A 12423-nucleotide genomic window follows, 5' to 3' on the forward strand; every position below is an offset into this window, starting at 1 on the left:
CAGCTGTCATCCCGACTGATGCACAGAGGTGTGCTAGCTAGCTAAATTAAATAAGATTAGTTGTCTATCTATACTGTTAATGTTACTGAAGAGTTTGCGGGTTAGCTAGTCCAGAGTTGTTAACCGTGGTCAACACAATCATACTAAAAATAAATGAGCGTGTTGAACCCACCAACAATTACATAAGCATTAGCATCATTCCAACGAGTTAATGAAGCACTAGAACGATTTTGGAAACATTATTTTAAGGTACAATAGAATCAATAAATAAGGTATCTGTTGTATTACGGTGTTGCAAAGTGGGATGTAATCAATGACAAAACAATGCCATGTGGCAGAAAGAAATGTATTACGTTTACTGAGGACCCCCCTCCCCCCTAAAAAAAAAGAATCAAGGTTTGTATCGAATTGTGGGTCAAAAATTGTGAACCGAACCAAAATTTGGTGTATCGTTACAACCCTAAAATATATATACATATATAAAGTGCTGTATGCAAATATTTTTAAGAGTCATTTGTTTTTTCAGTCTGTAACACCTGTCTGGACATCTGCATGCTACATTTTCATCTGTAAGCTCCACAATACAGTAAATATTATACCAAAGCTTCAAATCAAGCCTCACAATACCAATGGGAGGTATGAGGAGAGCGGGAAGCAGAGTGGGAGGTGGAGATGGATTGAAAGATGAATACAGTGAAGACGAAGAGAGAGTCAAAAACACATACAGAGCTGATAAGACCTTTGGCAGAGGAAGTGTCGTTCTCAGCCAATCCCCAGTGGACTCCCTGTATCTCTTCCCCTGCTGCAGGATGTGTCCTCGTGTGGGAATACGCAAGGAATGTAGCCCCTTTTGTTTAGTGTGCGATAGGCTCCTGCTTGGCGGTCATCTGTGTGCCTTACTGTATGTGTGACAAGCTCCAGGCTTGGCAGAAGCTGATCAGAGCAACACTCACAGACCTTTCTGGGTAAGACCCTCCTAGGAAAACAATGACTGGTCTTATGGCTGCTATCTTTCAAAGCCTCCCCTTGGCTGATGGAGCTCCTGCTGGGCTCTCACTGTGGTTCATAATCATAGACTACATTAAACAAAGGGCTAAGGAAGCACCAGGTGCTCCCAATATTTTTTGTCTGAGGTACCCCTAGCCATGTCAGATGAATCAATCATTCATCCGTTGTTTTCACCATTTATCCAAAATAATACTTTTAATGTTAGCCGACTATATCAAGTATTTCAGTTTTATCAAATATGTGCACTGTCAGTACACTTTCCATATCGATATCAACCATGTATCCATTTGTTTTAGATAAATGTTAAGACTTGCTAAATTGTTTACTAATTTCCATGCACTCTCAAGCGCAATGCAACACACAGTAATCTAGTTGGGAGTCCCTGATCCACATCAAAGAGGTTTTATCAAACTTAAGTTTTTTTCTGTAATTTGTCAGAAATCAAGCATGTGAGGAATATTGATTTAATTCACAACAATATGGCCTATTCAGAAATGTAGACATGGTTGAACATTTGGGATACTTTGTAAAGGGGAACATTTTCCAGAGGATTTTTGTTTCCCACTGGAGACCTGTAGTTCTCTTTGCCCAAGGCGTGAACAAAGGCCTTTAAATAGACTCTCTAAAACTGTCGAAGCCTACCTTGGCCTTTTACGCAATAATACGTCTACACGCAGAGACCATTTCAGCTTCAGGCAACGTCCTACACTTGAAGTGCTACCTTGCAGAGCAGGAAAGGAACATGAGTTCTTTATGGGAGCTTAACTGAGTAGTAAAGACATGAGTAGACAGAAAACAAGGCAAGGTGAAGTTTATTGAAGAATTGTGTTTTTGTGTAGCCCTCATGTTGACAGAAAACAATCCATCTTTTATTAAATGTCTTTCCGTACAACACAGTGATACAAGCACTATTTAGTAGACAGGAGGACTTGGATCACTGTTAAAATAAAGACCCTTTGGTAACCACAAGTATGTGCTTAGATATTGACAAAATGGTCTCATATCATATATGAATAATTATTCATCGGAGATATTATTTATTTTTGGCACAAAGGAATACGATGAGTTTTTTCTGCCAATATTTGGTGTCTTTTTAAGCTTTTGTCTTAGTACACACCTGAAGAAAGCTGAAAGGTGTAGTGACATAAAAGTTATCCCATTTCACATCACAGCATTTTGGATTCATTCGTTTTTGAAAAGCAACCACATCTTTAGTTTAATTGTCAATTCAACTATGCACAAATACCGTACATGAGCAAAAGAGGCAGGAAAGGTGTATAGGACAGTATCCTACGTATACTTTAACAGATTTCGGAATACGTTGTTTGATATATTTCACTTCTGAACTGTTGAGAGGGACCCCTCTGTTCAGAGGTAAACATTTCTCTACTATTTATGAAAGGTTTGGCGAAAACTTTTACAAGTCACCTCAATTACCACCAAAACAGAATTACTGCAGCTCCTGTGATTTAGCAATAGTAAGCAAGTCTCTGGGTCTATGCAAAGACCTAGGATTGCTGAACATATTGCAATGTATGCAAAAGGATATGTCTGCTTGGACTACATTTTGAGAATAAAAACTTTACAGTGAATCGGACGCAAATGTGTCACGACAACTTGTCACCTAGGACAGCAAGACGGTAGTAAGTACTTTTCATGACCTTGGTTTCAATGTAAGGCTGCTTTATGAAAGCGGAATCGAGCCCAGGACCGTTTTGCTTTCAATAAGAACTGCCGATGGTGAGTCAGACAGGGAGGTGGGATAAAACAAAACTAATGAGAGCCAGGGAAGCCTTGCTGAACTCATTTAAACTGTCTGCCAATACAGTCAGACAGTTCACTGCACAGCTTGTTTGTATGCAAGTGTGTGTGTACATTAACTGTATATATTATCAAGCATCAGGGGAGACTCCCCCACTCAAAAAGAAAACTGATTAGCGTCTTCTCATTTTCTTATTTGCGTGTTGTCTTGAATTCTTTAGCCAAACAAAAAAAGCTGTTTTTAGACACACCTTCCAGAAATACAGGAAGAGAGGGTATTGCTACTTGTGTCAAACCTCTGGCTGACAAAGACAAAGATGTCGTACAAAGTTTTAGTACAGAAGCGTGTGGTGTACATTCACATCACTCCTCCTTTCGGTGCCTCCTGGGGTCCTTAAATTCTGCCTCGGTGTCTGAAAGAGTTGCTTAAACAAGGCAACACCGCGGTCAGTCACACAGGAAACTGAGAAGGCAGACGACCTCACGTCCTGCCTGAGATTTAGAAGAAACACTTCCTCTTTAAAAAGCAGCAAGTGCACGTTTTAGAGATCTCTCACTTGAAGGCAGTGGTGCGGTGCAGGGGGATGAGCAACAAGATACCATATATGTCTGATGAAATTTAAAGCCTAATATGGCAGACAGGCAGTCAGATGTCTCTGTTGTGAAAAGAATGTTATCACAATGATCTTTGGAGAGAAATTGCATTCACACATTTCAAGTGAAAACAAGGAAATGACAAAGCAATGTGATTACTCTGAGGCAGAGTTTCCATCACAGACACAAGTTCAAAAACAACAATAACAATGGGGCATTAACTCCAGGATCATGCACACTGGTAACGGCTAGAAGTTGAACCTGAAGTCCAAAAGATTGTTTGCTTACACAGACAACTTCTGTTTAATGCTTTTGTGGTGCTACTAAGACTCAGTAACTACATCAAGGCAGTGCTCAAAAGGGATTAGCAGAGGCAGACATATTTCTCTCTTGTCAATCTTGAAAATCCCCCCAAGATTACAAAAAAGATCTTAATAAGGAAGTGCATCTCAATTTCACCTACAAACTGGCAGTGAAACAGATCAGAAAGAACAGCAGCTTTGCACTGATAGAACAGTCTGTTTGCTAATAAAACTGAAATTATCCTCCCACTGCTCGGATATAAGCTGACAAATACCATGAAGATTTCCCATACAGACTGCACATCTTCAGTCCAGACATCACACATTTACAAAAGCCTGCTACTCTTGTGCAGCAGTACAACAATAGCTGTGGAGCTCAGCAGCCCTCCAGTAAAGCAGGCTCCATTGGTTCACTTCAGTCTCTGCCTGTGCATCTGTCCAGAGCAGACAGCCCCCTGGTTGCCATCAGGGCTTCTTGGCTACAGTTTTGGCTTTCCCGTTGGGTCCTGTTTTGATCTGGGTCATCTCCACATCTGTCAGGGCGTCAGGGGGAAGGCATGAGCGCATGCGTTCAATGGTCTTCTGGTGAGCTGCCCTCTCCTGCTCCAGAGAGCGAATCATGTGCTTCATTTTGCTCTCCCGAGAAAGGAAGTTCTCTACATTTGTCTCCAGTGTCTGAATCTTCTGCCGTGCAGCCTGGAGGACACAAACATTGTACCTCAGAGAATACAAGGCGCACCACAAAGACAGATATTTGGACAGAGGGTAAACACAAAGCAGATTGGGCACATGGCTTCGTACCAGAACCATGGCACAAAATCTCAACCAAAGTGCCTTTGAATATGATTGCAGTTCTTACAGAATCCAGACTTAGTGTAATTCCCTTGTTAAATGCTGTGGTAACAGTTATCCAACACAAGTCTAAGAGTCCACTGATTTTTCTTTGTCACATCAGGTATAAGAGCATCTCAACTCTTTGAACCTAATTAATACGAGGGCCGTCAGGTGTGACTTAGTACAACACGTCCAACTACACAGATTCACAAACTACTTATCAAAATGTTAAGAGCATTTAGAGAGAATATAGTGTACAATCCCTTTGTCTTGCTATTATTTTGCATTGAATTTATTTCTTGTGTTATAGTGCCATCTATGGGTAGTCTGAAGAACTATCCATGACATCAGTGTGGATCTCTAAAAAACATTTTGACAGACCTGTTCACCAGCCTTTTAAAAGAAGGAATTATAAACTGACCAATAAACTAAATACCTCCCTCAATTGTACATTAAGTCCCTTAATAATCAAGCGTTAAAATAATGAATATCATTATAAATTATAGTCCCAGCATTTGTAGTTGTTTCCAATAATTATTAATGAAAGGTAACAATTTGAGAAGAGCAATGCTTGTCTTCCTTACCTGAAGTTTTTCCAGCAGGTCCATGTTCTGTTTCTTTAACTGCACATTGGTCTTTTCAAGTTTGTCGAGCCGGTCCGAGTCATCAGGCAGCGGCCCGGCATCCAACATCTCATCCTGCAGGACGTGGTACTCCACCTCGTACGCATGCAGCTGCTTGGAGATGTCCATCTCCATTACCTGGCAAACAACAGGTTACACAGTAAGCCAGATGGCAAAAACTGACAAGTCATTATAGTATATTGATATGGTTACAAAAACTAATTGCAAGGTCCAGCAAAATAAGTCTGTATAAAGAGTTTAAGGTCAGTGATTTGAAAGAGTGACATCTTCAGGAGGAATAAATGGGCTTTGAGTTAAATGCCATTCGCCTGCTGGGGAAGCTGGAAAGTATTGAGAGACGGACCGACGCGTTGTTGATTTTGATATATGCATGGGATTGGAATAGAGAATAGAATAGAATGACATTATACACATGTGCAATACCTGTGCAACAAGATTGAATACAACATAGGATAAAATATAAGTAGTGCAAAAGAAATGGGGGGGGGGGGGGGGGGGGGGGGGGGGGGGGCTGCCCAGTTCCAGAGAAATATATTTATGTATAAAAAAAGTAAGAAAGACAAATATTGTTTGTATACGCATTTTGAAAATAATTTCACTCATTTGATGACAACAAAAATGTACAAATTTACTTTGGTTTAATTGTAGGATATTATTTGCCCACAGTCATATCTTGAAAAAGTGACAACCAAAACTCTACTTTTTGAAAAAAGAAAACTATTGTGTTAAAAGTAAATGGGTTTGAAAATCGGTTTTACTTATGACTAAATCCATACAGCAATAGTACTTTTGCCAGGAGGTACTGTAATAGAGAAGTGCTACAGTATGTATTATCTTCATAACTGCACATCACCAAAGCAATTCTTCTGTATAGTGCAAATACACATACAATCAAAATGTTATGGTTTTAGTTTTCTTTGCAGTAAAGTCGGGAAACTTACATTTTATTTGTGTTTTTTATTTGTTCTCCTTTCCAGATTGATCTAATCCTTTATTTAAACATGTTTCATTAAGATTGTGTCTTGCATTGCTGTAAGTAAGAATACTGGATGTGTAACAACGTGACACCTCTTAACACATTTTCCACTATCACAATAATCAAGAATCTGTCAGATTACCACAACAATAAAGCTGTGGTTAAATAACCCCTCATGAACAAAGATTAAGGGGACATGGATCATTGTGTCCAATGATCTGGAAACCTGGGACTGTATGTCACCCTTTTTTTTAAGATGATTTTTGGGGCCGTTTTAGGCCTTTATTTCCACAGAACAGATTAAGACATGAAAGGGGGGAGATAAGGGGCATGATATGCAGCAATGGGTTGCGGGTCGAAGACGAACCCGCGGCCGCTGCATGAGGAGTAAACCTCTACATATCTGGGCCTGCTTTACCAACTGAGCTAACCCGGCCACTAACTTCCCACTCTGTACCTTTGCAATGGTCTGCTCCATCTGAGTCTGAGTGAGGGCGGGAAGTGTAGTTTTCAGGTAGTCTACAATGCTCTCAAACGTGTCACACTCCACTATCTCCCCCTCATGGTTGCTCAGCAGACAGAGGGCCACTTTAAAGATGGCCCCGGTCCCTTGCACAAATACAAAATCTGAAAAAAACCAAACAAACACAGCAGAACAATAAAAACACCAACGTTTAACAACCTTTTTTCTTTAAGATGTAATTATTACAGAGCTATTTGAATGTCAAACTCATTTGAAAAAAAACAACAACATTGTGCTGTGTGTGGTAAGCATTTGTCTGCCAGCACAAAGGAGTCATTATTCTAAAAGAAAAAGAAAGAAAAAAAAAAATATATATATATATATATATATAAATATATACCAAAGACGCGGGACACAAAGTTGAGGGGGAACTGTGAGGCGAAGAGAGTGAGGAACCACGGCGCTGCGTAGAGGCTCGGGCAGATCTCGTGCTCCTCGAAGTGATTGTACAATTCGCGATGGTAGTCGTGTAACAATCTGGAGAGCTGGTACATCTGAACCTGGGAAAACAAAGACAGCGTGTATAGGCATAAACAGACACATTTAAACAGATGATGAAACACACAGGACGAAACATGTTGTGTGAGAACAAACTGGTATATCTGGATCTGCAGGGGACAGAGTACCACTGAGCGATCTGAGAATTATTAGCTGGCAGATGAACATTTACCCAAGCTGGGAGCTCCTTAAAGTATCACCAGTGTTGTTTTAGAGACTTGCAAAGACACGCATGAAGAGCCAGCAATTGATGAGCTGCACTAACTCTCTAACAATGTATTACAGTAATCCTGACAAGTGTGACCGTAAAATGCACAGCAGACTGAAATGAGAAGCAGAAGTTAGCTCAAGCTAAAATTAGGATGTTATCAGTCTCACAATTTCCTGACCGTTACAAAGAAGACAAATAATACCTTAACCTCCTCGTACTGAACCACTTGCACAGAGAAAATGGCACAATTTCCTTTGTCTGTTTTGCAATCTTAGGATAGGTCTTAAAAGAACAGAAATGCAGAGTAGAAAGAGCCAAGAGAGCTCTGCTTGGCTAAATGGTTACATGTTGTAGATTAAACATTACCACGCCTGCTGATGTTTTCACAGGTCAGCTGATGTTTAACAGAAGCTAACAGAGCAGGCATGCAGGTGTGGTTTAAATAAGAGGTGGAGACACTTGACTGCTCTTTGCTGTTGCTAACCAACTAACTACTCCCCAAGGCCTTTTACAGCAGGCAGATGACAGCTAAAATGTGAATGTTAAAGTCCAAATGTGCTTGTTACTCACATACTGTTTCAATGAGCTGGCAATGTACTGTACCCATTTTTATAAAACTTACGTGTGAAGCCACTATGTGAATAGTTCTTATGTGATTAAAGCTATTTCATTATTCCAAACCAAAATGCTCAAATTATTATGAGCCCAAGTTATTAGAGGATGAAATTAAACAATCCTAGTGAAAACTGAAGCTGTCTTTGTGTTGCTGTTTTTTTGTGTTGGTATTCATAGTGGCTTTAACGTTTAGAGGATTTAATTTCCTGCGGTTCCCAATGTTCATGTGAACACTACTTTACTTACAGTATGGTAATCGCTGTAACTTTGCTACTATTGAGATTTCGAGCCGTGGTTCTGGTACAAAGTCATCCAAGTGCAGACTCTGTGCTTTATGTTTACCCTCATCCAAATGTCTGTCTTTGTGGTGCCCCTGTATTTACTGGGGCACAATGTCTGTGTCCTCCAGGATGCCCGGCAGAAGATTCAGACACTGGAGACAAGTGTGGAGAACTGCAGCGGACTGAACCAATCGGCGTCCTGTGAGGAGCTACAAGCAGCTATGGAAGTGGTTTAGGTGGTTCAAGTGTTTGGCGACCGCGACACAATGACAATGCTGAACGTGATAGACAGATGGTTCATCAAATCACCTGCCAGGTATTTTTGTAAAGTGCATGCCCTTTTTAAATGGCTTATCAGACAACAAGCCATCTGGTGCTTCAGGTTACTAGTTTGGCTCTAATTGATTGTTGTTGCAACATGTAAATATGCTTATGCTGATCCCTAAACTATCTTGCAGGATATTCTACACAATGATGTAGGTAAATTGTTACCACATAGTAACGATATCCTTCATCATGTTCAAACATGTGGGCCTCCCACCCATTCATGTACCGACCTGCAGAGAGACCATATCAGGTCTAAACTGCTGCCTGATGCCAAGGTCATACATGAGGAACTTCAGCATGTCAAAGGCCTGTTCTTCGCTCATGTGCAGCAGCAGAACTCCAGCCACAAAGCTGATACCCTGGCAGTAGCCAACCTGTGTGGTACAAAAATAGAGCACAAAATATGTACTACAAAATGTCATGACATTCACCACAATGTGGCATTGCAGTGGTGCACTGTGGGGAGATGAAACAGGACTATAGTATGTACCTCTGTATCCAGCAGAGAATATGCTTTCAGGAGGTTGTAGAGGGAAAGCTGCCCTGCGCCCAGCTGGGCTGAGAAGTACTGGTGGGTAGGGAAGGTCCGGCCTGAGCATGTATGCAAAAAATATATAATTATTCACTTTCTGTGAGATTTTAATGTGATAAGAGGCATTAGAGATAATCTTTCTAAACAAAAGGAAGAAGAATAACAACCAAATTCCCACATCAACTACTTCCCCTGAAATATCAATCAAATTCCATGACTTTTCTTTATTTCCCGCAACTGTGAGGTCCCCCTTTTGTTTAAAAAAAAAAATTATGTGCACACCTAGATCCACCAGAATAGAATGCTGCTGTGCGGTGAGCTGCTTGAGCAGGTCATGGTAGGGGGTGTCTGGGGCTTGCTGACGCTGGGGCAGCTTGTGACGTAGCCGGTGCTGATGGGAAAGGAGCAACCAGACCTCCCCACGCCGGCTCTTGGGAACACCTGCACACAAAAATGGAGTGTGCTCATTCAGAACTTCACACACGTACAGCTCCGTACATGAGGATGTCTTCACAACTGAATTTCTTACACACACACACACACACACACACACACACACACAGTCTCATTCATGTTTTATTCATTAGTCTTGTCTTTTTTAAATAGGATTATTTTATATCAGTGTATTCTGCATTGCAGTTCATGAGCACCAGTGAAATGCCATGTTATACATTATGTGACATACTGTATATGTATAAATCCATTTAAAAAGGTACACACACACACACACACACACACACACACACTCACACACACACACACACCTTGGCAGAGTGCACGATACATCTCCTCCTCGTCCTGTGGGACTGTTGTCCTGCCCGGGGCTGTCAGTTTTCTCTCCCACAATGCCTGTGCCTCTTTGGAGCATGGGCCAACTTCCTGGTAGTTCAGCTTTATCTTGCGGATGTGTAGCTCATCCCTGCTCGCTACAACACAATAACCATAATAAAAAGAGAAAAAAGAACATATTTAACATACATTTTATCAGTTAAGATTATCTTGTCTCATCAGAAAATCAATACAACCAACAAAAGGAGGCCTGTACTTAATAAAAGATTGAAAACTGTTTTTTAACTGAAAAAAAGACACCCCATGTGAGAGCAAGCTTGAATATAATATACAAAGGCATTTTGTCACCAGTTTCCATGGAAAGCCTACCACGTAAACACACGCCATAATACCCACATTAACATCAAAGATCCATCCTTATTATGTTGGAGGCATGGAGAAGCTCCATTAAGATGGAGTGGGGAGAGGCACAGCAGACAAAAGAAACAAAAACATCCCCATAAAGGTACGATCGTCCCTAAACATGCAACACCCGAAATCATGCAAAACATCCATCTGGTTTGATCCCAAGGACTGCTTTTATATTTCTTACCTTCTATTGAAAACGGTTATTCACAGTTAGGTCCTCAGACCAGCATTGGTGTCATAGTAACAAACAAAGGGAAAGAGATGTGTTGGTATAATATAATGTAATGTAATGGCTACAAATAGCTACAGCTTTTATTCCATCTCCTCCCTTTCTCTAAAAGCAAGCTGTTCATTTGTCCATTTGTTTGAGCTAGGCATGCATACAACTGACATTATGACCAGACATTATGGTCCGGTCATTTACAAGATGGGGTTTACTTCGCTTCACTGTAAATATGCATTTTTAATTATGAAGTGGCGGATTTAGTGTCTCAAATGGCCTCTACTTTTCCTTATCTACTCCATGCTTCCTTTGCCAGGTCACTTTCTGTTAAGACACAAGTGTTTTTTAGTGGAGGAAAGAAAAAAAGAAATCCAAAAATATATTTGGAATTCACCCTAAATAAGCTGGGCCAATAGATGGCGATATCCCAAATACTATATCCTGTTTGTTTAACAATTACTGTTCTCTATTTCTCATACATGCACTTTAATATACTGCTTGTATGTTGAAGTATGCTTGCATATCTGCATGGGCTCATAATGTGTGTGTACTGTATATGCAACACCAAAACATGTTGCTTTAAATAAATTTCAGCATTGGACTTCTCAAAATAAACAGAAATGACAGTGTAAGGAGCATCCCTGTCCATGCTTATAAAGCTTTAGTTAGTAACAGCAAGACTGTAAGTGTTAAGAGTGTGTGATTAAGGCTGAATATAAAAACTTTCTTGGTAGGGGAAAAAAAAGGGACAAGAGTGAAAGTTATAAGTAATAAATATCTTTAAGACCGAACAATAAGACCCATTCTGAGTCAATTTCAAGAAGAACAGTCCCATGATAGAATATAAATACTACCATTGTCTGCAGAGAAACAAATACACTAGATAATATCTGGGAATGATGCAGGGAAATGATGGTGGAGACTTCAACGGATGATGAGTTTGATAGTTTCTGGTTAACTGCAGCATTTATTCAAACGGTGAACAAACTCGTATGACAAGGGAGCCGCTTGTTGTACACACACACAAGCATCTGCACAAGAGTGACTCCTGAACATCAGAATAGCTTTTTCATATTCTTCTTGTCCTCCCACATTCCAGTCCATCCATGTCTGTGGGACAGGGTGACCTCAAAACTAACCCTTATGTGGAAGATCCTTCGAATAGATGAAATTCATTTAAAAACCTGTTTTACCTATTTATCTTTCATATGACCAAAGGAAGGATTTGTTTTAGGGCGATTATCCTATTTTGTGTAGAGTAGTAACTGCAACTCACCCTCCAGTCTCTGGTTCTCCTTTTCCATGCGCAGAAGAAGGATCTGCTGGTGAATGGCAGTCTTCCAGAGGGCCCGGTAGTCAGCCCCTGTCCTCTTAGGCCTCTCCCCAGACAGGGGGTCACCTGCCTGTGGCAGCAGACGCCCAGAAGGATCCAGACTCAAATCCAAGCCCCGAGGAGAGAGAGGCAGCAGCTCCCTGCCATCAGAGTGGTCTGAAACACAACATCCAAAAACATCAAAAGTAAGACACAATATTTGATAGGAAAAATGTATCTAATGACTATGTGTGCTAGTTTGTAATGCTTGTTGGCCAATGTTATTAATTTCCTGGATCTGGAAATAATCTGCCAGCTACATTTTTTAAGCTCTCTTGAGTAAGATAAGAAAGACTATGCTAAAGGCAGGAAAACTGGCTATGAGAACAGGTAGGAGGATCACTTTCACAAGTTTTGTTATCAGTGGTTGTCTGACAAAGAAAGTGGAAAATGTCCTCTTTCCTTTCAAACCTTACTGCTTTCTCCGTATATGTAGCCAGGAAATCAAATGTACTCCCTGCCTTGTACTCATTTTCAATGCACTTCTGGCTTATTCAGAGCATATTAATTGTGCATCATGTTGTG

The 12423-nt window shown here is 40.6% G+C and overlaps 1 protein-coding gene across 7 annotated transcripts in view; it reads right to left on the reverse strand.

Moving 5' to 3' along the window:
- Positions 1-2072: 2072 nt before the first annotated feature.
- Positions 2073-12423, reverse strand: part of tbc1d4 (TBC1 domain family, member 4) — a 29618-nt gene continuing 19267 nt past the window's right edge. For 4 of the 7 annotated variants that reach the window (XM_034884755.1, XM_034884753.1, XM_034884756.1 and 1 more), the window contains 10 exons: positions 11803-12015; positions 10488-10490; positions 9871-10032; positions 9389-9547; positions 9065-9165; positions 8805-8948; positions 6983-7142; positions 6577-6746; positions 5084-5260; positions 2073-4361 (listed from right to left, as the gene is read on the reverse strand). In XM_034884755.1, the coding sequence (XP_034740646.1) occupies positions 4131-4361; positions 5084-5260; positions 6577-6746; positions 6983-7142; positions 8805-8948; positions 9065-9165; positions 9389-9547; positions 9871-10032; positions 10488-10490; positions 11803-12015 (1520 nt within the window). In that variant the 3' untranslated portion in view covers positions 2073-4130. Of the gene's footprint in view, positions 4362-5083; positions 5261-6576; positions 6747-6982; positions 7143-7553; positions 7718-8804; positions 8949-9064; positions 9166-9388; positions 9548-9870; positions 10033-10487; positions 10491-11802; positions 12016-12423 lie in introns of those variants that run through there. The other 3 variants (XM_034884754.1, XM_034884757.1, XM_034884759.1) reach the window with 2 other exon arrangements.

This window comes from Etheostoma cragini, chromosome 11, assembly GCF_013103735.1.
Source record: "Etheostoma cragini isolate CJK2018 chromosome 11, CSU_Ecrag_1.0, whole genome shotgun sequence".
NCBI classification, from domain to species: domain Eukaryota; kingdom Metazoa; phylum Chordata; class Actinopteri; order Perciformes; family Percidae; genus Etheostoma; species Etheostoma cragini.